We start from the raw sequence: 26751 nt of genomic DNA, 5'->3' as shown, positions 1-26751 counted from the left end.
TAAAGTGTACGGTGTGGTTGATTTGATACATCTCTGTATTGTGAATTGGAGAGTATAGTATTAGCTACCCTCTCTATTTGGTCACACAGTTACCATTTCTTTTTTGTGGTAAAAACACTTGAGATTCTAGCCTCAGTAACATCCAAGTATATAATAAAGTATTATTATATATCATCACCACGGGTTAGCAGACATAACGTCCTGTCCAAAATATCACAGGACATTTGGTCCATGCCCCAAAGTCCTTGACACGTGGTCATATTTGGTCCTGTCTAAAATATCCATATGACGTTCAGTCCATACCAAAGGACTTTGGTCCTAAGGGTCCTGTCTAAAACCATTTGGCATGGACCAAATATGCTCATGGGCATTTTAGATAGAACCAAATTTCAAGGACCTTTGGCATGAACCAAATGTCCTATGGACATTTTGGACAAGCCCAAATGTCCTGCAAGGTCACCATGCTATACATTAGAACAAACTTGTCAATGCTATAATGAGACATAGTATTTGTGTGTCTCATTCATCCAGTCGCAAAATACATTATTTAGATTTTAAATGAAGCTCATGTTTGAGTTCCAAAGTAAAGGTCACTTTGTTCAGCTACTTATAAACTTGCTTCCCACAATTGATTAAACAAAATCCGTTTCCTCTTTCTTTCTACAGCCAAAGAAAGTGAAGGATCCTCTCATTAAGAAAAACAACACTTATGCTCCTACAGCAACCAGCTACACACCTAATTTGGCCAGGGGCGACCCCGGCTTAGCCACCATTGCTAAAAGTGCAACCATAGAACCCAAAGAAGTCAAGCCGGAAACAAAACCACCGAACCGAAGAAAACCTTTAACAGTGTCAGCAAAATTGACCGGCTGTCAAGAATAGCCTTCCCATTGCTGTTTGGAATCTTTAACTTGGTCTACTGGGCTACATATTTAAACAGGGAGCCTCAGCTAAAGGCCCCCACCCCGCATCAATAGGCCCTGTCATTTACATTCTGTTGTTCCGTCCTCTGCACTGGGAATTGCTTTCTCTTCTCAGTGCAGTAATTCCCATCTGCTTTATTGCCTCTGTCTTAAAGAATTTAAAGGTTTCCTTATTTCCATAATTCATCTAAGAACAACAGATCCCCTGTCTGGCAGCCCAGAGCAGAACAGAGCATACAACTGAGAGACAGGATTCTGAGAGAGGGAGCAAGAGAGCAAAATGGCAACAGAGGAGACAGAAGGGAAGAGAGAGGAAAGGAGGAAGAAGTAGGTCCAAAGATGTAAGGAAACGTAAAAGAAAAAATCGAACTTAACTCTATAACTCTGGGTCATTTGTAGATATATATATTTCCAAATATTCTCGAAAAAAAAGATACTGTATATGTCATAAAAATATTTTTATGTGAAAGTGTTTAAAAGCATAAATTATAAATGTTTAATGAAGAACAGTTTTAAAAATTCTGTCTTTATTGCACAAACTACAATGTGCTTCTTACATTTCTGTTTTGTTTTTTTTAAATCAATGTATAGCTTTAATGTTCTGTTTCCAAAGCTAAAGATCCCCATTCTTTCTCCTTTTAAAAATATGCCTAATGCACTATTTTGTTGTTAAATGCTATTTTAAAATCTTTGGAAATTTCATAGGCAAAGGTGCAGTTCCTCACTGTAGAGCACATTTCATTCAATGGAGACAAAGGCTTTAAATAGGCTACTTTACTGTCATGTGAGCTTTTACCACCAGACTCAATGAGGATCATTTTAACATGCAATAAAAACTAAAAATAAATAAATAAACTTAAATAAAACAATATGAAAAGATTTATTTTCCACCCTGTCTATATCCAGATAGCACATGTATCCAATAATCACTTGATTTTCATTATGAAGATGTTTTTAGAGGGGCAAAAATATTTTGCAAGCTCTAGAATTGTTGAATGTATTATTTTATATAACAGTACATTAAAAGCTTTAGACTGAAATTTATGGCTATTCAACAAATATAGAATATATAAATTATATATGTAAATATAGCATGAGATTGTACATTTTTTACTTTTTTTAAAGTAGTGCTCTTAAAATATTGTGTAGGACTCACCGCGCTTAGCTGTTAGAATGTTGTTAAATGCTATGGAAATACTTTTTAGAGCCTACATTGAAAACCAGAACAACCTAATGGAATCCGAAGAAACTTAAGATATATGGCTATAAAATCTACTTATGTAGAGAAAGCTTATAATTTCAAACTGTTGTCCAGCATCCAGTAGTAAATCAGTTGCTATCTGCTCAAGTAATGCCACATTTCCCTATTTTAGGCTCTTGTAATATAGAACGAAAATGGAAAAGCATTAGTGGGAGCTATAACATCAACTGTATATTATCGCTATCTTTGCTGATACCAACTATTTCAATGTGTTGTACCATATGTAGCATTAAATATAAAAATACATGAAAGAATGTACAGGAAATAGCTTTTATTGAGTAATATTACATTTCATTTATACTGTAGCAATATATTTGTAGGCATACTACGTAAGGGCTCTAATGACAAGAGGTCCATTAATACTCCCCATGAAAATTCTAGTCTGTTTCATTACTTCCCAGATGTTTTAGAGATAAATATTTATGCAGAAGGTATTTTTGAAGTCGCCTTTTGGCTGATAGAATTTCAGAGATATTTAAAATTATGTCCAGAATCTACATATCACCGTCTACACACATTTAGAACACTATGACATAAACCTGTCATCATCATTACCAAATAAGATAGTTGGGATCCATACCCAGGTTTTGAGCAATGTTTTTCTCAAAAAGCTGTTATCCAATGATGCAGGAAAATACGCAGTTTGTGTTTTCCTAAACAAACTCTGGTTTTCTTTTTAAATGTGCTTTATTGTTTGATTTGGTCCTGCCCAAATTCAATGAGCTAGGCCAATAAAGGCTGAACCAAGGATATTCTACTCTTTGGTATCATGTGTAGATATCATGTATAGAAAATAAAGTAAAATATGGCTCTAACTTCTGTGTTGCTGTTTATCTTGTTATTTTTTGGCGTTAATCTAATGTGTTTATTAAGAGCATTTTATCCTCCAGATTCCTCATGGCTAACATTTGGTCTGTATTTTGCTCATTAGATGTGAATATTTCTTACTAGTCTGCTTTCTGCTATGCAATGACTGCATTTCTATCATTTCTTAGTTTGTTAGTATATGTGGACAGTATTCTACTGTATAAATTGATTGCACAACTTATCAAAGACAATTTATTCTATGTAGCTTTTCTACAGTGCTTTGCTAAACCATGTATACTAGTTAAGTCTTCCTTGAAAATAAAGATACACTCTTATAGAGGAAAGTTCCTGTTAACTCCCAGGAAAATTTTCTAAAAGATGACACTGAATGTTTATTGCACCTTAGTGCAGTGAAGTGGCAATAAAACCTAACATGAATTGAGGTTGTTTATGGCAGATGCATGTTTTGCTTTACAGAGTTTAGCAAAAGCTCTTAATTTTATGTCCTACTGTATTCTATTATAATAATAAAGCTCATATTATTCAATAACCAAATGGACTGGTTGACTCTCTTTTCACATGATCATTGTGACCTCCCATTGCCCTGTTTGAAAACTCCTTCAAGTAAGAGAACCCCAAAGTGCCCAGTGCTGACAGGAAGCTAGGCTACTCAGAAGATTTTTGAAAATGTACCAATAGTATGATCCTAAAATATTGTTTTAAATGAACCACTTTAATTATTTTTTTTATTTTATGGCCACACCCATGGCATATGTAAGTTCCCAGGCCAGGGACTGAATCTGAGCCAGAGCTGTGACCTACACCCCAGCTCAGCAGTGCCAGATCCTTTAGTTCACCATGCTGGACCATGGATCACACAGCTCAGCAGTGCCAGATACTTTAGTTCACTGAGCTGGACCACCAAGCAAATCTGCAACCCAAGATGCTGCAGTCAGAGTCTTAACCCACTCCACCACAGTGCGTGAACCACTTTCAAAAAAGAGGAATTGTTAATCACCTGTTAGCTGGTGTTACCAGTAGCACTTAAACTTGAAATTTATAAAAAATATAAAAGAATCAAAATCCTGAAATGATAGTAGTTTGTCCATATGTAGTGTCAATACATTGATTTTCTGTTCTGATCCACCCCTAAGAGGCTGGTTTAATTGTTTTACAGGAGGAGTCTGCACATTACAGCTTTAAAAGCTCCTCCAGAGCTATTATAGTCCTTAATGTTTCTATAAGCACAAAGTCAGATTAAAGTACGAAATACGTGTAATCACTTGAAAGACAATGGAAAAATCGTTTCAGTGATAGAAATCAAACTAGACCTAGTTCCTACCGAAAAAACCATATGAGGCAAAACCCTTCTGTGTCAGACGGCAGCCAGGTGAAAATGAAGCAAATTATATTTCTGCAAATAAAAGAAGCATCTTCTTAAAAAATGATTCAGGACTTGGCAAAATTAATACTTTTTAAATCCTCCAAACAAATGACTTATTCAGTCCAAATAAAAGTGCCCATGTAAGCTGGCTGAACCATCACATTCACTGGTTTCTTGGCTCTCATAAAAATGAATGTAGTGAATGCTAATTATTTGGGCTATCAAACTACACCCATGCCAAGGCTCAAGGTAAAAATGATCTAAGGAAGCAAAAGAAGAATGGACTTGGCATTATGACTGACCATCTGTTTGAATTTAATTATACCTGTTCATTAAGACCTTTGTTGGAGTTTTCTAACATTTACCCAGTTCTTGTGACCAACAAGAACAAGTCATCTAACTTGATTACACTACAGCCACAAGTTAGTCAAATAAATTGACTCTGAATGTGAATTTGATTCTACTATCATTTCCTGAGTCTCTACCCTGTGGTAGTAACTGTGCTAGTTGACAGGGATGTAAAAATAAATATTTAATGGCCTTTTTCCTTAAGGAAATCAAAGTTATAATGGGGTGGTGGACAAAGAATTAAGCACAAATAGTAATTAAAATAGTGTGATTAAAGTAGAGGATGCTATGAAACACATAATAGGAGTACCTAGCCACTTTTCATAAGGTTAGATCATTGAATCTGTAGGAACTAATAATGTCTAAGATAAAACTTGAAACATAAGAGGAATTGAGGAGGTCCTGCACCACAAGACAGTGACCTTGGGACTTAATGCCAATCTGTGCATTTTTAGCTATTTAGCCACTGACTAAATAGTTGGGATGTCTTAGAATCCTTCAGCTACTGTGGCAGGTACTGAGATTATAGAGATGAAGATGACAGTATGCTCTTGGAAACCTCAAAATTTTATAAAGAATCTAAGTGAATGAACCTAGAGGTACAACACTAAAAAAGATGTACAACTACCAATAAATGTACAAGGGTTAGGGAGTTTATACTTGGGAGGTAGTATGAGAGAGAGCTTCAGATGAAAGCGATAGCTGAGCTAGGTTTTGAAAGATGATTCAACATTTATCAGGCACTTTATAGTGTTGGGGAGGCTGCAGGTGATAGAGGACACATCTTTCATTCAAAAATAAAAACGCATGAAACTCAGTCACAAAGTCTACTGCCAGGGATATGATATATACATACACACACACACACACACACACACATACATATATATATGGAAAACAGTGCATGAATATTAGCCTCAGCTCCAGCTATTTGGTGCCATGTATCCTTACATATTACAAAGTTACCAAAAAAAAAAAGCCAAACACTTGATTTTGAATTTCTTTTTAATTCCATTTTGAAACTACTGTCTGTCACATGTAATGTATCAGCCAGTTGAATTTGGCTAATTCAACTGATTAGTGATCACTCTGTTTTTCAGAATGTCTATACAAATCCACAAATTTCTTTGGTAATCATTTAATTGAGCAGCTACACTACATTTGGTGTTAAGATTATTTCACAGAGAGAAAGGGAAGGTTATCCTTCTCTGTATTAGTTAGCAAACAACAAAACTCTACTTGAAAGAATGCTGATTTACTCTATTTCAAAAGTCACATTATTTTTCAACAAAAGATTTATGGTCTAAAGAGAGGGCAAAGTTTCCACAGGATTGCAAAATATTAAGTTCCTTTTTGGTATTGGTTGATAATTTACCTGTATTTCTCTATAAAATGTAGCATATAGTATTATAGAAAAGATGATGTCCTCACTAATTGCAATCAAAAATAGTTCATCAAAATTTAATTTATGCCTATTGCCTTCTTTGATCTTACCATTGAGTAGTTATAAGAGAAAAAATTCATTATAGGTCTGTTGATTTGCTTAAAACACTGGGGAAGTGATTTCGCCAGAGTTTAAAAAGAGAAAAAATGTCCTTATTTATAAAGATACTTTCAAAACTCATCTTTAAAAAAAACTACACAATCTTCTTACTAATGGTCTATATTTTGAAAAATAATCATGTAAAGTAATAGATAAAACATGAAAAAATTAGTCATCTCTTGCCAAAAGGGAAAGTCATCCTAAAAAAGCTAGAGTTGGAGTTCCCATCGTGGCTCAGTGGTTAACGAATCCGACTAGGAACCAGGAGGTTGCAGGTTCAGTCCCTGGCCTTGCTCAGTGGGTTAAAGATCCGTCGTCGCCGCGTAAGCTGTGGTGTAGGTTGCAGACGCGGCTCAGATCTGGCATTGCTGTGGCTGTGGTATAGGCCTGCGGCTACAGCTCCGATTCAACCCCTAGCCTGGGAACCTCCATATGCCGTGGGAGTGGCCCTAGAAAAGGCAAAAAGACAAAACAAACAAACAAAAAGCTAGAGTTGATGGGGGTGGCCCCATACACTTTAGTTTCCACTGTAGCAGAAAGAGCATGGCCACTGGAGTTAGAGATCACACTTTACATACTGACTTGGCCCATTGTGCAATTTCTTCTGAGCCTTGTTTATGCAGAAAACAGGAATAATAGTAATTAATGTGGGCATTTCTAGAATGGCAGCGTAAGGACCTGAGCCATTCCACTTCCCAAAGCAATAATAAACTTGATAGGTTTTCTAAATTAATACTTTTAAGATCCTAGAAATCAACATAAAGTAAGGAATATATATTCAAAAAAAAAAAACCTCTAGTGAAACTTTTATAAGAATGCAAAACAAAACTATTATGAGGTGCCACCTTATCCAACCAGAATGCTCATCAACAAAAAGTCTACCAACAATAAATGCTGGAGAGGGTGTGGAGGAAGGGAGCCGTCTTACACTACTTGTGGGAATGTATATTGGTGCAACCATTATAGAAAACAGTATGGGGGGTCCTCAAAAACTAAAAATAGAACTACATATGAGCCAGCAATCCCATTCCTGGGCATCTATCTAGAGAAAACCAAAATATGAAAGATACAGGCACCACAATGTTGACTGCTGTACTATTTACAATAGCCAAGACAGAGAAGGAAACTAAGTGTCCATCAACAGAAGATGAATAAAGAAGATGTGGTACATATATACAATGGAATATTACTCAGCCGTAAAAAAGAATGAAAAATGCCATTTGCAGCAACTTGGATGGATCTAGACATCATCATACAAAGTGATGTTAGACAGTGAAAGACAAATATAATTTACATATGGAATCTAAGTAAGGATACAAATGAACTATTTGCCGAATAGAAATGACTCATAGACTTTGAAAAATGTATGGTTACCAAAGAGGACAGGTGGTGGGTGGGGAGGGATGGACTAGGGGTTTGGGATTGGCATATGCATACTGAGGTATATGGAATGATTGGCCAACAGAACTTGCTGTATAGTACAGAAAATTCTACCCAATATTTTGTGGGAAAAGAAACTGAAAGAGAGGTGTAGATGTATATACATGTATAACTCAATCACTTTGTTGCACAGCAGAAATTATCACAACATTGTAAATCTACTAAATTTCAAAAAAAAAACTTTAAAAAATGAAAAGAAAAAGAATGATTATATGTTACATTTTAAACTTCAGGTGCATTCATGACTTCTTCAACTCCATTTTTGCAATAATGCTACCAGTGAAGGACGAGCTATATAAATAAGCATCTTCATAGCTGGGGGTTGGGGGTAAGGTGTGGCTCTTAGTTAAATTGAGCCAAAGCATGCAAACATTCTTTACCCATGGCTGTTATAGGAAAGAGTAGCAATCTTTTAGGCAAATGAACAGGAAGACCAATACTGAAGGTAACCAGAAGTTAACGATCCTTATTAGAGTAAACAAAAGACTGGCAGAAGAGCCAGAAATGGAAATTCAACAAGATGAAAAAAGTAAAGCATCTATAGTGGGCTGATTTCAAACTGGTATAGTGTGTTCAAAGGATGAAAAAAAGCTATACTCAAAAAATAAAGTATCACAGCAATGATACATTAAACACAGATTCTCAATAAAGAGAAATTATTTAAAATATAAATCTAGACGTTCTCTTGTGGCACAGCAGGTTATGGATCCCATGTTGTAATTGCAGTGCTTGGCTAGCTGCTCTGGCCAGGGGTTTGGTCCCTGGCCCAGGAACTTCCAAATGTCAAGAGTAATTAAGTTACTAAAGAAGCTCTGAAGCAGATTTGAGATTTTATTATTTATGTGCATGTTGTATCAACATTAACCACAGTTAATGTTTATGGATTCATTAGTTTTATTTCATAAACTAAAGTAACAATACTTGGGTATGAGGAAAGAGAGCAGATGGGATTTAAACAATAAAGTATGGCATTATCAGGGAAAATATATACGTTTTACTGCCAATAACAAGGAATTCAAGGTTTTATTAAAATAAATCTTTGAGATTTTGTCTCATTGAGTATAAAACCAATAACTATAATGAATCTCCTCACCCACCCAATGGAAGAGTGAGTTCAAGTAAATCTCAATGAAGAAATAAAATTCAATGAAACTGCTGAAACACCAGTTTGCTTCCTTTCATAAAAAAACTTAATTTTTTTGAAAATTTAATGCTTTGTCCTTGAGAGGAAACTTAACTTCAGACATCATCATGAGACCATCTTCTCCCCTAGAAACCATGGCACAGCTATTCGTAGGTCATGCAGAAATATCTGCTCTTGCTGCTTGTAGCTATCTACGTTTCTACTACCTCTAGCTTTCAACTGACATACGAACAGGGAAAAGTCTGTTGGTATTATACTTACTATAAATTTTTATAATCTTGAAAGATGAAGTAGAGTTTGTGCTCAGAATGATTAGTTTTAGAGCTTGGCATGTAATAATGAAACACTGCCTAGATGTTTATAACATTGAAGCTTACAATTACATTGTGGATTTGGATTTCTGGCATCATGATGATCTCAAGGTGAGAGGTACAATAAGGTCTTTTCAAAATACTGCTAAGCACTCTCTTTAACCAAAGTTCTTCAACTATTTAAAGGCTTTTTACATTTTCAATGGTTTATGTTAATATTAATTACTCCTTTTCTCAGCAGTTGCATTTCTGCAGATTACCACTGGGAGTTGGTGAATTCACATGTGGATACTGAATACAGGTATGTGGAGGTCAGCTGTCCACATAAATTCAACTTTTTTGCTTCATGGTCAGTGAAAAAATAGAAGAAGAAAAAAAACAAACAAACAGAAATACCAAAACTGTTTTTAAATTCAAGCCTGAGGTACTATTAAAGAAGTATTATTAAGAATATATGTAATTCAAAAATGTTTTCTTATTCAAAGGTAAGAATAAAAGAGATACATGACCAAAGAAAAGACACTGTTTCTCCCAAAAAAATTTTGGCCAGTGCCCCCCTGAAAAGTTAAATCTTGGTGTTTAATCCTATCTTGGTGTATCCCGTGGATCCTAAACAAAATTTCCATAGGAAAATAAATGATTGTATGATATAACAGCGATAATGATCATTAATGAATAGCTCCCAATAATTATTATTTTCTAAGTGGCAGGGATCACATTATACCATTTTCATATATTATTTTATTTATCATATGCCTGCAATGTTGTGATGACAACCCCACTTTACAGATGAGAAAACTGAGGTTTAAAAAGATTAATGAATGAACCCACTGTTGGAGAGCTCTAAAATGCCAAACCAGGATTAGAAACAGGATTGGAACTAGATCAGTTTTTATGAGCTTAAGTGGGCTTAAAATATTATCTAAATTAATTCCGTTATTTTATAAAGAAAGAAAAATGAAAGCCATAATGGATAAATTCCCTGCTAACAGTAGATTCATATACTATATGTAAGTATATGAATGCCAACAAAAAATGAAAAAAAAAAAAAACCCTATTATCCAAATAGGATAAAATAGTCAGAAAATCCAACAATGAGATTATTGGGTTTGGCAATGAAATCTCATTTTTCTGGAACAATAACTTAGTATGTCTTATGCTTGGATATGCTTTTAACCTGTGAGTTTTATTCATATCCCATTGATTGTCTAATGCCAGGGTGTGGGTATAAGTGGTGGGGAGGGGAATGAAAATTTGGAAAACTGTCAGTACAGATGGGAACTTGTTATAAACTTAGATATGAAGGGAAAACTGCCAACAGTATGTTAGGAAGGGCCAGTTGTGGCGGTGGGATCAAGATATGGAGTAGAAAGACCCGGAGCTCACCTCTCCCCCTGAACGCATCACAAAACCACAACCACATATAGAGCCACTTTCTCTGAGAACTAGAATAGCTCTTCTACAACAAAGGTTATACAGAAAGAGTCACAGAGAGTCTTGTAGGAGGACAGGCAAAGTAATATAGTTTAGACTCACACCCAGAAGAGGAGAGGAATATCACAGGCTAAGGATTCCTGCCTAAAAGACCAGGGGTTCAAGTCCCATCTTAGGTACCCTAACCCTAGGATCTGGCATGGGGAAGATGAGCTCCCTTGGTCACTTGGCTGGTTTGAAAACCAGTGGGGCTTACCAGAGGGTTATAAGAGCGACTCCTCTTCACTCATTGATACTATCTTTCTCAACTCTGTAGGCATTTGGAAGCCCCTAGTCTGTAACAGTGCATAGCACATCTCAGTGCAAACTAAGTTGTCTCTTTCTTATATGTGGGGAAATAACAACTATCTGTGGGTATATGTAGGTGTGTCGTGCAGTGTATACGTCTGTTGGTACCTCTCTCTCTCTCTTTCTCCCTTTCTTTCCATACTTGGATAATTACAGAAAAAGAAAGATACAAAACAGAGGCATATCCACAGGCACATCCATACTTACATATGTAGTTATTGTCTCCCCGAATATTTCCTCCTATTTGCAGAATTTGGTGAAGGGAAGGTAAAAGCATAACAAAGATGGTGACCATATGTTTGGGGGTCTAGAATAACAAGCCCATAGGTAATCTAGATTCTAAATGAAGCTTCTGAAGAGCTAATGACTTCTTATGGTGTCAATGACACCTGCATTTTTTAAAATAAAAAGGGCTAATTCTCTATATTGGCATCTGTGGCTTTCAGGTACCTGTTTGCTTTAGTTGTTGCCAAAGGTTATTGGGACAAAGCAGAGATGACAGATTGTCTGGAGACAGAAAGCTGCTTGCAGCCCACGGCAGTCCAGGCAGCACCAGGTAGCAGCCTTCCACAGACTGCCAGGCCCTGTGCTCTTTAATCAGGACTGCTAAATGATGCAGGTGGCATGGAGATTAGGGCATCCTAGTATAACACAGGGGAATATTCCCTTCCCACCTGTTCCATTTGGCTTTTCTTCATTCAATACAAATGTCCTTGGGAGGAAGGGGGACCTGATTTTAAGGAGAGGTCAAAGAATCTCTTTCTTATCCATAAGAATAAAAAATAAATACATTCCTAACAGTAAAAATTAAACAAAAACAAAACAACAAAAAGTGTCTGTTTTTCAGAGGTGGAAAAGAGCAGGAATATACATAAGGCCAAAGGTTTCTATAGATAATATATGGTTTTCACTTCTACCTGCCCTTGAGAGATTGCCTCCCTGGTTTAGTCTCTGGACTAACCTTAACCTTCCTGTCAATATTTGCATTGTAGGTTATATCTCAACCACCCCAAATTCTTCTCCAACCTCTATGGAATAATGTGTTTTAGATAAATTTCTAATTCATTTCCTCCCATTTAACTGCAGGCTTGTCATTTTTTACGCTCCTGATTCTCTTCACCGAAATTTGCCTTGCCTGGCATCCACAGCCTCATTATCTGCTCACTCCTCCATTGGAATGCTGGGACTCACACTGGCCCAGTGACTCACCATATGGGGATCCAACATGTAAAATCAACATTGACCTGAAGGCAAAGCTAGTCTGCTTTAAGTCACCTACTAACTCGGGTCTGATTGACTCCAAAGACTCTGCTCTTAACTTCCACAGCATTTCAGTAAGATCACAAGAAAGATTAAGTAGAGGAGATGAGATGCACTCTGAGTTCAGAGGTGAGTGTATCAGTTGGAGCTCAAGACATCCAGGAAAAATGCTACTTCATCTGAAGTGGATAGGTAAGGTGGGAATAGCAGATCTAAAGGAGTGAGCATCACAAGGACAAAGGTGCCAATTTAGAAACAAGTGAGGCCAACGGGGACCTTCTGTATGGCACAGAGAATTCCACCTAGTATTCTGTGTAATCTATGTGCAAAAAGAATCTTAGAGAGAATGGATATGTGCATGTATATGACTGGGTCCCTTTGTTGTACAGCAGAAATTATCACGACCTTGTAAATTAACTATACTTCAATAAAATTAAAAAAAAACTGGGGCATATTGTGAGAACAATTTTAAAAAATGGAAAGCAATACATTTTAAGACCATGTTCTAAAATCCTGTGTCTTGATGTTTGCATTATTTCCATTATGAAGGGATCTCATAAAGTGTGGTGCTTATGAGTATGGATTCTACTTGAGAGAAACCAAAATTCAGATTTCCTTTGGCACTAACTGTGTGAACAAGGATAAACCTCTCTAGGGCTCATTTTTCTGATTTAGGGTGGAAATATTCGGCTATAAGATTGACAAGAGAACTTGAACAAGTTAATACATGGAAAAAACTAAGTACACTGGCCAGCACATATAATTACTCAGGAATTTTATCATTATTATTCATTTTTCAACCATGCAATTTTTTTGGAGAACTTGGATACTAATTGCTATGCTGAGCACTAGAGACAGAAGCAGAAGTTGAATAAATTGAGCTCCTGTTCTTAATTTATTATCTATTGAAGGAAGTGAGAAGCCAACCAACAGATTTAACACCATGTGATTAGGGTCAGTACAAAGGCCCTGAATTTGTTGAGGTAGAGTAAGCAGCCCCTGGGCCTGAGGGATTGAAGAGCTTACCTGATGCTTGCCTGGAAGGTCAGGTAAGGTTTCCAAGATATAGAAGTAGTAAGCTGTCAGGATGGAGGAGAGATCTTCCCAGTGGAAGGAATAGCAGGTGCCAAAGCCATACACAGTTCAGAGCAGGCTAGCCAAATAATGCACCTGGAACATACCCAGCCAGAACAGGAGATGGGACTGTTTCCAAGGATCTGCCTTTTGTTCCACCCTGATTACAGTGGGGATGGTGCAGGATCAGATGTTCCTTTCTGAGAGGAAATCACAAGGAGAAAGAAGAGAAGGTAAGGGACTTCATCTAATCTGCTACAACAGTTCAAAGCCATGGACTTTGGGGACGGGAGGTTCTATGTTTTATACTTGGCTGTCACCTTTGTCACTCTGGGCAACTTACCTATTGCAAAACTCATTTTCCTCATCCATAAAATGCAGACAGTATTTCTCACAGAGTTACTATGATGATTAAATAATATAACATAAGCAAGCAATTAGCTCAGCTCCTGACCTATAACAGGGCTCTGTATTTGCTAGTTTTGCTTATCACTGACTATTTTATTAGTAATAATAACTTCGGCTTCAGAATGTTGGGCAGATTACCAAAGCCATGCTAGCTTCTGTCACCACCTCTGCTTGCACAAATAAAAATATAATACTCTATAAAATTTATATTGAGAGAAGGAAAACTTTATCTTGTGAATGCAACACTAGATTACAAAAGAGATGGGATTAGAGAAAACCTGGCTTAAAATATCATACACAACATTCTGATCTCTCTTCCATATTTCCTCTTTCTTCAGACCTTCTATCCTCCAGGTTTTGTTTCTACTTGCTTCTATTATCCAAGTCCTATCTATAATTTTCTAGACTGTCTTCACTGCTGTACTCTATGAAGTAAAGGAAAAGGTTCTTTAAAGAAGTCACAAAGGAATGGGTAGCCCTTTATAACATAGACCCCCACTTCCCTTAAACATAGCTTATTTTACCAAACTGACGTGAAGTTATTCTAATAGATTTGGGAGTTGAGTCGGTGAAATGTTATCTTGGAAATAAAATATCACAATGGAAATATTAGCTAGCACTTAATTTCCTATTCTGGGTCAAGTATGGGCTAATAACCATATATGATATAGTGTGATCCAACTGTTAAATACATTTTACTTATTTAAAAATGGAGGGGATAAATCAATGATGCAACTGGCAAGGGCTTAATCTCTAAAATATACAAACTTATACAACTCAACAGCAAAAAAACCCAACAAACCAATTGAAAAATGGGCAGAAGACTTAAATAGACATTTCTCCAAAGAAGATACGCAAATGGCCAACAAGCACATGAAAAAATGCTAAACATCACTGATTATTAGAGAAATTCAAATCAAAACTACAATGAGGTACCAACTCACACCAGTCAGAATGGCCATCATTAACAAGTCAGAATGGCCATCATTAATAAGTCAGCAAATAGCAAATGCTGGAGAGGGTACAGAGAAAAGGGAACCCTCCTTCATTGGTGGGAATTTAAATTGGTATAAGCATTATGGAAAACAGTACAGAGGTACCTCAGAAAACTATATATAGAACTACCATATAATCCAGCAATCCCACTCCTGGGCATATATCTGGACAAAACTTCATTGAAAAAGATACATGCACTCCTATGTTCACTGAAGCACAATTCACAATAGCCAAGACATGGAACAACCTAAATGTTCATTGACAGATAAATGGATTAAGAAGATGTAGTATACATGATGGAGTACTACTCAGCCATCAAAAAGAGAAAAATAATGCCATTTGCAACAACATGGGTGGAACTATATACTCTCATGCTAAGTGAAGTAAGTCAGAAAGAGAAAGACAAATACCATATGATATCATTCATATATGGAATCTAACATATGGCACAAATGAACCTATCTATAGAGAAGAAACAAACTCATGAACATGGAGAATAGAATTATGTTTGCCAAGGAGGAGGGGAAGGGAGTGGGATGGACTGGGAGATTGGGGTTAGTAGATGCAAACTATTGAATTTGGAGTGGACAAGCAATGAGATCTTGCTGTACAGAACTATATCTAGTCGTCTGTGATGGAACATGATGGAGGATAATATGCAAAAAAGAATATGCATACATATATATGTGTGTATAACTTTGGTATACAGAAATTAACTGACATTGTAAATCAGCTATTAAAAAAACTTAATAAAATGAAATTGGGCAGGCCATCACAACTAATAACTTGTTAATTCAGATTCTTTTATTTTAAAATAAAACTTAAATTTGATTATGTAACTTAAAAACTCCCAAACAAGAAATAGAAAAAATAATTTTCTTATTGATCCATGGGTAGGTTTTCTTGGAAAATCCCTCTCATCCACTCCAAACCTTGACTTCCAAATCTGAAAGTTTAGAGATAGGTTCAAGACATCTTAAAATTTTTATGTTTCTGTAATTGTATATGACCCCTCAAGACATTCCCCAGTCAAACTAACAATTTTGACATCTCATCATGAAATCTCTGGAAACTTTCAATTGGAGGATGATGGATTACACCGCATATGCACGGAAAACACCTGTCACTCCTGTTCAGACTCCTTCATTCCTCTTCCAAGGCAGCTACTGCTATTCCATCAACATACACATTCATGCCAAGATTGGAGGAGGCCTCATTATCCCACTGAAGATCAGAACTGGCATGTGAGATAAAACTTATTTGCCAACACATCTACATAGTAGTGAAAGGCTACCCTGGAAAAGACTTGCAGATTTCCAACACAATTTTAAAGTACCAAGTCTGCAATGCTCTCATTTTTTACAGCTCTTTAGATCCTATCTTTCTTGATGGACCAAAACAAGCCGCATGTCATTCTTGCATCCTTTCTTAGTAATCTAACCAGTATTTCTTTCTTTCTTCTTTTATTTCTCTCCCTCCCTTTCTTTTTTCTTCCCTCCTTTTCTTCTCCTCCCTCCTTCCCTTCCTTCCTCCCGCCCTTCCTCCTTCCCTCCTTCCTTACTTCTTTTATTTTCTCTCCAAAAGGCTCACTGCCTGGACTTTGATTAGAGTCAATTTAGAATATAATTATACCACGTCTTCTAGTATTATATATGTTTATTATAGTCATTCATTCATTATTCACAAATATTTACAAATTTGTTTTTACATACGGGCATTGAGCTAGATACTATGAATAAAATATGAATAAGATAACATAGGTACTACACTTATAAAAGTTCACAGCAGATAAGAAAAAACTGAAAAGCATGATGAGATATAGGAGTGCATATTAAGAGCATCTGGGACATGAAGGAAGTCTTTCTGCAGAAAAGTTGAGTTCTAGATAATATGTAGGCATTAGAGAAGTGTAGATAAGAGGAATGAGCTTCTGTGGAAATGGGGAATGAGGAGAAAATATCTAAAGCCAGATGAGGAACAACCGCGGCATCATATGAGAATAATAAAAAAAAAGCTGGTGAATTAATGAAGAACAGTGAATAGAGTAAATCTCAGATCCAAGTTAGAGGATTGTAAGAGATGAGGTTGAAGTTCTAGGAAGGGGTCTACTAATATACATTCTTGAAAGCAATAAACATCAATCATAGATAACTTTTTAGAAGGTGAAGGAGCTTATTGAACTGGTTATATCGCATAATTGATGGAAAAGTTATATAGCCTGATGATAAAAAATATAGGAACTAAGATAATCCCAGGGAACTCAGTAGCAGGAATTTATGTCATTTTCTTTAAGGCACAGTCATTGCATTGAATCAATTCCAACTACCTTAGGTCCATTTTGGCACTCTATTCTGGATTCAATTCTTAGAAGATTTTGATTGGTCTAGCTTGGGTCTTGCACTCACTCCTTGGAGAGACACAGTTATTTGTGGTTCTAACAGAGCACTATGAAGTGCAAAAAAAAAAAAAAAAAAGTATGCATGGTGGGGTACTACCGTGTTGGCAAAGGTGCTGTCAGGAATAAACAATAAACTCAAGAGATGCCTACTATATCTTAATGAAAATTTTCAATGCTACACAGAGAGCAACAGATTGAGCATGAATGGAAGAATGCTCTGAGTAGGTCTTATTTAAGGAGAAGCACAAGGAAGAAAATCTTAGGAGTGGATGGTCCTGGAGGCTTGCAGAGACATAGCGTGAGATGATGGATGGAGATTTGTACAAAGGAAGTCATAGGAGGGAACAGAGAAAATAAAAGTGGTTTAAGAGATATTAATCTTGTAGAATGAAAAGGGCAAGGGGATACTCCACATTTCATGGCAGCCAGCATGTTTCCAGGAACAAAGCAGGAGTATGTGATATTCAGCAAGTATCAACTGACATGACTTAAATGCATAAATCTGGCTTAGAAAGTGCTTAGCACATTTTTATGTTTGTAACTATCCTGTGCATCACAATATTTGAATTTTTTAACTTGTTCTTCCTTTTTCACATAATTTATTAAAATCACAATTTTTTAGTTCCATTGCCTAATTAACTAAGTAGTACACACTAGTTCACATAGGGAGAATGAAATCCTTTCACTTCAAGGAGAATATCCGGCTGAGAAGGAAAAGGAAGACGTGAGGGGAAAAATAGTGTTCCAAACAGGAAGGCATTGCTTAAAATTCAAGAAGGTATGAAACCTTGGTAGTGGACATGGAAGAGTAATTTTAATACGTGTGCTAAAAATTTAGGTTTGGTAATGATGGCAGTTTTACGAAGATCAGATTTCAGCTTCTCCCTCTTCCACAACTATTACAAACACATCAGTATTCTTTATCCATTTCTGAGAAAATAGAAATAATTTCCTCTGCAGATGGAATTTGACAGCAATTAATTGGAAGACATGGATGTTAATAAATTTTTATATAATCTGATTTGAATTAATTAAATACTTTTACTTGTTAAGTAACTATAATGGCAGTCCAAATTTCAGTTAATTTTATGCTTCTCAAAGAGGGATGAATAAGGTAGAAAGATCACCAAATTTCCAAAGCAAAAAAAAAAGAAGCATTCTAGAGAGAGGGTTGCTGTAGCAGACCGAAGAGAGTAGGGATTTGGGAGCTACTGATGAAAATCTATAGTCATCACCCTATGCACCAGTCACAAAAAAGGAAAATGAGAAAGCAGGGGCCAAGGCTCAAGAGACATAGAATTGAAATATAAATTAAATGTAATCATGTCATGTATTACCACCTCTGCTTCTGCACATCTCAAAAACCCATTTCAGCATAAACATAGTGCTGTGATGTTCCATCTGTAACAAGATGACCTCGAAGGGGAAAAAATGATTTATTTTTACAACTGAAGCTTATACTTGATTAAGGAAATCTGATTGTGAGGGCAGTTTGGGCACACTGTTGCAATTCAAATGAACTCTTCAAATATGAAAAAATATCATCACTCAATCTTCTGGTAAACCTCTCCTTTTCTTCCTTTCTTCCTCTCTCCTCTCCTTTTTTATTATGAGATGTAATTGGCATGTAACATTGTACAAATTTAATGTATATAGTGGGTGATTTGATACCTTTATATATATTATTACCACCATAGTGTTAATTAATAGCTCTGTATAGTCACTTATAATTTCTTGTGTGGTAAGAGTATTTAATATCTAGTCTCTTAGCAACTTTGAACAATATAAACCAATGTTGTTGACTATAATCTTTATGCTGTACACTAGATTGCCAGAATTTACTCATTTTCTAGTTGCAAGTTTGTACCATTTGCTTACCATCTCCCTAATTTCCTCACATTTTGGGCCCTGATAACCACCATTCTATTCTACTCTCTGTTCTCAGCCAGTTTACTGAATATTGAGGTTAATAAAATGATCTTAAAAACTAGGGAAAAAAAAGACAGACAAGAAAATATCAGGAAAAAATATAAAAAGGCAGAGAACTATTATCTTCATAATGCAGGAAAAAATACTGATAAACTAAAATTTAATGTGCACCTAAATTATCATCTTAAAGTGAGAGGAAAATTAAAAACAGATTTACAAAGAATGTGAGATTATCACCAAATAACTTTGTATTAGAGAAAGACAAATGTCGTTTGATAACACTTACATGTCGAATCTAAAAAATAATAATAATACAAAAGAACTTATTTACAAAACAGAAACAGACTCAAAGATTTTGAAATGAAATTTAGAAATTCCAAAGGGAAAACATGGCAGGGGAAGGATAGATGAGGAGTTTGGATTAATGTATACACACTACTATATATAAAACAGGTAACTAATAAGGACCTACTGCATAACACAGGCAATCTACTCAATATTTTGTAATAACTTGTATGGGAAAAGAATCTGAAAAAGAATGGATATATATATATATATAAACCACTATATTCCAATACATTTATTTAGGTAAGTGTTAAGGTAATTCATAATCCATAAGGAAAATATGCAACATAAGTAATGGAAAAAATGGAAAATCCTGAACTCTCTCTAATTCAATTAAATTAGCCATACTAAGTTCAGGTAACTACAAATTGTTTAAAATAATATTTATTTAGGAGTTGCCGTCGTGGCTCAGTGGTTAACGAATCCGACTAGGAACCATGAGGTTGCGGGTTCATCCCTGGCCTTGCTCAGTGGGTTAAGGATCCGGTGTTGCCATGAGCTGTGGTGTAGGTCACAGATGCAGCTCGGATCCCATGTTGCTGTGGCTCTGGCGGAGGCCAGCAGCTACAGCTCCAATTCGACCCCTAGCCTGGGAACCTCCCTATGCTGCAGGAGCGGCCCTAGAAATGGCAAAAAGACAAAAAAATAAAAATAAAAATAAATAAAATAAAATAATATTTATTTTAGAGTTCCCATCATGGCTCAGTGGCAACAAAACTGACTAGTATCCATGAGGATGTGGGTTCAATTCCTGGCCCCACTCGGTGGGTTAAGGATCCGGCGTTGCCATGAGCTGTGGTGTAGGTCACAGATGCGGCTCAGATCTGGTGTTACTGTGGCTGTGGTGTAGGCCAGCAGCTAAAGCTCTGATTTGATCCCTAGCCTGGGAACCTCCATATGCCACAGGTTCAGCCCTAAAAAGACAATAGTAATAATAATAATAATAATAATAATAATAGTTATTATTTTGAAAAATAATAAAGTTCTCAGCTTCTGGTCATAACCGAGTAACTGAGATCTAATTTACCTTCTCATTATAAACGATGAGAAATCTGAAAAAGAAGAAAAGTCCATAGTATTTAGACATTGGAAGAAAGATAGCAAGGACTGTGATCACTGAGAAAAGGGAAACAAATGAGGTGAGCCCCATTATCTCCCCAGATTTCTGACTAGATGCAACTTCTTAACAGTCCAGAGAGGGTGACCCTACATGGAGCGTGGTGGACTCCTTGAGTTGAATCAATAATCAGGGAAATGTTTAGTAAAATGACAATGAATGGCTCAACACACCCACAAAAGCAGCAAAAATAAAAAATATTCAAGGATGTTGATACATAATGTGCTCTAGCAATTGCTTAGGTATTTGCCCAAGGGAAATGAAAACCTATGTCCACATGAAGACTTATACGTGATGCTCATAGAAGCTTTATTCATAACAGAAAAAAATGAGAAGCAATCCAAATGTCTTTCAACAAGTGTAAGAATAGAGTTTATAATATATTTATTCAATAGAACTCTATTTACAAACAAATGGAAGTACTAAATCACATAACATCAAATGTGAAAGGCAAAGATATATTGAATGCAAGAAGCTAAGTAGGCTAAATTAGGTACAGAATGATTTTATTTACATGAAATTCCAGAAAAGAAAAATCTAACTGATAGTGACAGAAATCAAATCAGTTTGTCTGCATCCAATCATGTGAGATATTGATAGAAAATGAGCTTCAATGATGTTAAACAGATGAATGAAAACTTGCTATAATTTGTTGAATCTACAATTTTGTTTTTAAATTATACCTTCAGGTAACTAATTAAAATATAATAATGAAAAATCCAGAGAAACATTCTATGGCTAATAAGCACATGAAAAGATAATCAACTTTACTTAGATTCAGACAAGTGCAATATATACCATTATCAAATTTGCAAAACATAAAATCTCTGAGAATATTTACAGTGACAAGAATGTGGATAATCATAAACTCTCAAATCTGACTCATCGGGGTGTTAACAAAATTATTGTTGAGTTCCCTGCTGGCTCAGCAGGTTAAAGATCCAACTTTGTCTCTGCTGTGGCTCTGGTTATTGCTGTGGTGCAAGTTCAGTTCTTGGCCAGGAAATTGTGCATGCTGTAGGCATGGCCTAAAAAACCCCACACACAATTGTGGACCATACCTGGGAGATTTGAATATGCTTACTCAGTGAGTTATGTGTACAATGTCATATGCGTTCAGATAGCCAGGGTTCAAATCCTTCACATCTGATTATCATAAACCTTTGATTTGATGTTCTTATTTGCAACATGAGGACAGTGATTAAAGCTACTTCATAAAAATGTGATGAGCATTTGATCAGTTAATACATGTAAAAATTGAGAACAATGTCTGGTTTGATCTGAGGTGATTACCCAGGAATTTGAATTTCAATTCTTTCAACATTTATTTTTGTTTTTTTCTTTGAAAAATATTTGAAACAAATTACAATGACATATTCTGCAAGCATGTGTTGAGCCATGGGTATTTAGTTGAATGGTTTAATACTTTTAAATATTATCTTCAAATAAAACTTTATAGTTTTTCTTACATTGCTGCTATTCCTCATTTGCTGGCAGTAGCAGTTATATTTACAGTCCTACCTCTAAAATAATGGGACTTATTTTCAGCATAGGTTTCAAACATATTTCACATTTACTCACTTCACATATATCTATAATATATCCTTGTAGTTTTATCAGATATGAATACTTAAACTGAATTTGTATTACTTAAATATTAATATAAAAATGTTTAGTTCTTTAACCATGTTTAACATGAATTCTTTTATTAAGATTTTTGCCTTTTTTTGGTAAACTTAACTTGTTTTGCTTAATTCCTCTATATTTTAGTCAGGCTTAAAAATGGAGCACCTACACTCAAGCAACTGAAGATTGGTTGCTTCTTTTGCGAGTTAAAATGTTGATTTTCACCAATTATTCACAGTATCATCAATTGACCATTTATTTTTCATTCCTATTCTAGTGCCCCAGATTCTATAATTGGTTATAATGTTTTGAAAAAGCATTGCATCATTATCTCATAAATCATTTCTGAAGCATTTTCCAAAAATCAATGCACAAAATCATGTAATTTCAACATTTTCCTTAAAGGTAAATTGAATTGTCAGAGTGAATGATCTGGGAATTAATAGAACAAAATTGAAATTGTTGTTTGAGAAAGAGCAAGAGACAGAGAGATGGAAGAGGAGAGAAAAGGGGGCAGAAAGAAAATAGAATGAAACTAATAAAATATTAGTTTAAAAAAAGGTTTTTCTAATGAAGCCTCTTCTAGCACTGATTCTTTTTTAAAGCTGAGGTTTAGAGCATTTAAAGCCATCACTTTAAAATAGAGGCAGCAAAAAATTAAAACAAGTATTTGTGACAGATTTAAAATAAAAATGCTTGTTGATATTTGCTAAAATACAGACTCAGATTAAATGATATTTAGCTGTTAAAAATTTATTTTCTTAAAGTAATATTTCATGCTCAATTACAAGAACTTTTTCTGGGTGGTGGCATTAGTGATACTTAGCATTTTTTTTTTTTTTTTTTTTGTCTTTTGTCTTTTGTCTTGTTGTTGTTGTTGTTATTGCTGTTGCTATTTCTTGGGCCGCTCCCACCGCATATGGAGGTTCCCAGGCTAGGGGTCTAATGGAGCTGTAGCCACCGGCCTACGCCAGAGCCACAGCAACGCGGGATCTGAGCCGCGTCTGCAACATACACCACAGCTCACGGCAACGCTGGATCGTTAACCCACTGAGCAAGGGCAGGGACCGAACCTGCAACCTCATGGTTCCTAGTCGGATTCGTTAACCACTGCGCTACGACGGGAACTCCAACATTTTTGAGCTTTATATTGTAATAGAAAATATATTACTTTGGAAATTTTTATTGCTGAAAATTTATCTGGACATTTCAGAAAAGCACAAAGATTAGAATCATAATTAGAATGTATTGTCTTGTCATATTCAACATCTATTATCATTTCAGTCCCTGAAACTAACTAATCATTAGGGTGAATAACACACTCTATTGGAAAAAAACCCTAAAGAGAAAGATACAGATTTAACCTGTTTTCCTAGAAGCTATAATATATAATCCATCATAATTGCGCATCACAGTGGTTAAGGACCTGGGTTTTGTAATTTGCATTTCTGGTCCGAGCTTTTCTAGCTGTGTGCTCTGGAGTGAATTACCTTACATCTCTGTGTCTTAATTGCTTCATCTTCTAAAGGGAGATACTCAAAGTTCTTAGTCCTATAGTTTTGATATGAGAATTAATAAATTAATTCATGTATACAAATTATGTTATGGACCCAATGTTTGTGTCCTCCCAACATTTTTATGTTGACATTCTAACCTCCATCTGATGGTATTTGATGGGGCCCTTTTGGGTGGTAACTAGGTTTCAAGGATTTCATGAGGGTGAAGCCACCCGAATGAGATTAGCGTTCTTGGAGAAGAGACTAGAGCTCTCTCTCCACCATATGAGGGCACAAGCAGAAGGCATCCACCTGCAAGCCAGGAAAAGGTCCATCCTCGGGAACCCTAGCATGTTGGCACCCTGACCTTGGATCGCTCAGACTCCAGAACTCTAATAAATTAATGCCTGCTGTTTAAACCATCTTATTTATGTTATTTTGTTATAGCAGTCCAAGCAGACTAAGATGCATAGAATATTAGTACAGAACAAGTAGGTGCTAAATGTTGCTGTGTATTATTTAGCCTTCTGTTTATTAATGAACATGCAATTTGCATTCAAACTTTTGATTTAGGCATGTTTAAAGGGGAAGGAAAGAGAGATATTTAAAATTAAATGCCAACCCAGAGGCAGTATATTACAACCACCTCCCACCTTGATTTTATAATTTATAGCACAACTATGGTCCAATATTTCACAGTTGCACAAGTAGTCAGTGAATAGCACCAGAATGGAATCCAGGGCATTTTTCATTCCAAGATAGCACTTTTTCCACAAAATTACTTATTTATATATATATATATACCTTTTTTAACAGATCATAAATCTCAATGCTCTTTTCAGAACATCGTTTAGAGTGATAAGAAATAATTCATCTCACCACCATTTCTATGGATATAAAGTACTTCAAATGACTGCTAAGGTTTGTTATTAATTAATGATTATTTGGTAGAAGAATTTGTCACTTTAGTTCTGGCTAGCTAACCACTTGGTGATGACATGTGAGGATACCCAGTAAAACATGGCCAACTCAGAGTCTCCATCATGGCTCAGTGGAAAAGAACCTGAATAGTATACAAGAGGATGCAAGTTCAATCCCTGGCCTTGTTTAGTGGGTTAAGGATACAGCATTGTTGTCAGCTGTGGTATAGTTCGCAGATGCGGCTCAGATCCTGTCTTGCTGTGGCTGTGGTGTAGGCAGGCAGCTTGCAGCTCCAATTCAACCCCTAGCCTGGGAACTTCCATATGCTGCACCTGTGGCCCTGGGGAAAAAAAAAAAAAAAAAAAAAAAAAAAAAGACCATTTCAACGCTGGGCTATCTACACTGCTCCCTCTCTCCACCCCCATTAAAATGTTGGGAGGCCAATCTTACAGGCATTTATCTACAATGAGGGATGTATGGAGTTGTCAACAGAATATTGGGAGATAGAAAACAGATGGTCAAGTGGCAATTGACAGAAAATCAGAGAAAGTTGAATATGTATGCCCCTGACTTTTCTCAGCAAGAAGCAATGCTTGGCACACAAGGCCATATGTTTACTGGACAGCCACATGTAAAAGAGTGGAATTAGAATACTTCCTCTCACCATATACAAAAATAAAGTCAAAACTGGTTAAAGACTAAATTTAACATCCGAAAACATAAAACATAAGCAGAACAGTCTTTGAGAGAAACTGTAGCAATATTTGTTTAGATCTGTCTCCTAAGGCAAAAGAAATAAAAGCAAAAATTAGCAAATGGGACCTAGTTAAATTAAAAAACTTAGGCACAGCAATGGAAATCACTAACAAAAGGGAAAGACGACCTACTGAATAGAAGAAAGTTTTTGCAAATAATATAACCAATAAGGGGTTAATAGCCAAAGTATACAAAGTCAGACAACCCAGTATCAAAAAAAAAAAAAAATAGCAAACAACCTGATCAAAAAACAGGCAGAGGGTCTAAATAAGTATTTTCCAAAAAATATCTACAGATAACAAAATAGGTACAACAAGATTCTCAATATCACTATTCATCAGAGAAATGCAAATCAAAATCCTGAGCTATCACCTCACACCTATCAATAAGTCTAGAAATAACGAATTTTGGCAACAGTGTGGAGAGAGTTGGTTGCATAACCCTAGGGGGCCCCGGGGCTAGTGCTGGGTCACTGTTGGGCAGAGTCAGGGTCCCAAATACTCTGAAGCTATTGCCCACCCACTATCAGGTGAAGCCAGATCCTGAGTTTAGTGCAGAGCTGGGATCTCAGACCACGTTTCAGATTGTCGGGCTGAGGGGAGGAGGGCAGAGCTGGTTCCTGACACAGTTGGGTATAAGGGGTGGGGTGTCCTAAAGTTTGCATTGGCCTGCTAGTGGGTGGGGGCAAGGTCCAGAGGATCCCAGGTTAGGGTCTGACCTGTTATGTGGGATCTCAGTTTTCTTGCTTCTGGTGTCTGCTCCCTGGTGGATGAGGCTGGTCTAGATGTAGAGTCTGGCTTCCTAGTAGGAGGAGCCAGCACCTGCCCACTGGTGGGTGAAGCTGGGTCTTGGTCCTCTGGTGGGTTGTGCCATGTCTACGGGCAGCTGCTGGCCCTTTGGCTCTTTAGTGTTTAGGCAGCTTGTGTGCTGAGAGTTGGGGATCTGTTTCCATCCACTTAGTTGCTTGGCTTGGGCATCCCAGCACTATTATCTGCAGGCTGTGTATGGGGCCAGGTGTCCCTCACTAAGGAGCCATTATGGCAGCTGATATGTTCACAAGCTCTTGGAGTTGAGGTTCCCCAGAGTGAGCAGCAGCGGCCCTCACCACTTCAGGAGACTCTCCAACACCAGCGGGTAGGTCTGATTCAGGTTCCTATCAAATTACTGCTTTTGCTTTTGGTCATGGAGTGTCGGATTTTGTGTGTGCCTTTAAGAGTGAAGTTTCTGTTTCCCCCAGTCCTGTGGAGCTCCTGCAATTAAGCCTCGCCGGCCTTCAAAGCCAAATGCTCTGGGGGCTCATCTTCCTGATGTTGAAAACCCAGGCTGGAGAGCCTGACATAGGGCTCAAAACCCTCACCCCTGTGGGAGAAGCTCTGCAGTATAATTATTCTACAGCATGTGGTTGGCCCACCTGTGGGGTATGAGATTTGATTATTTTGTGAGTTCACTCCCCCTACCCATCTTGTTGTGGTTCCTTTATGT

At 36.6% G+C, this 26751-nt stretch overlaps 1 protein-coding gene and 1 long non-coding RNA gene across 2 annotated transcripts in view; one reads left to right on the top strand and one right to left on the bottom strand.

Annotated features, from left to right (window-relative positions):
- The window catches only part of GABRA1 (gamma-aminobutyric acid type A receptor alpha1 subunit), a 66846-nt gene extending 63300 nt beyond the window's left edge, over nt 1-3546 (top strand). Inside the window, 2 exon segments of the mRNA XM_003134089.6 lie at nt 667-826; nt 829-3546. Coding sequence (XP_003134137.4) covers nt 667-826; nt 829-977 — 309 coding nt within the window. The 3' untranslated portion in view covers nt 978-3546.
- LOC110257235 overlaps nt 1-26397 on the bottom strand; it is a 43664-nt gene extending 17267 nt beyond the window's left edge. Inside the window, exons 1-2 of the long non-coding RNA XR_002339576.1 lie at nt 25988-26397; nt 13230-13477 (exon numbers count right to left, since the gene is read on the bottom strand). This is a non-coding gene — a long non-coding RNA (uncharacterized LOC110257235). The remainder of the gene's footprint in view (nt 1-13229; nt 13478-25987) is intronic.

The sequence above is a fragment of the Sus scrofa genome, chromosome 16 (assembly GCF_000003025.6).
Source record: "Sus scrofa isolate TJ Tabasco breed Duroc chromosome 16, Sscrofa11.1, whole genome shotgun sequence".
In the NCBI taxonomy this organism is placed as follows: domain Eukaryota; kingdom Metazoa; phylum Chordata; class Mammalia; order Artiodactyla; family Suidae; genus Sus; species Sus scrofa.
The sequence above is the reverse complement of the archived record's forward strand: the minus strand, read 5'-3'. Positions and strand labels throughout refer to the sequence as shown.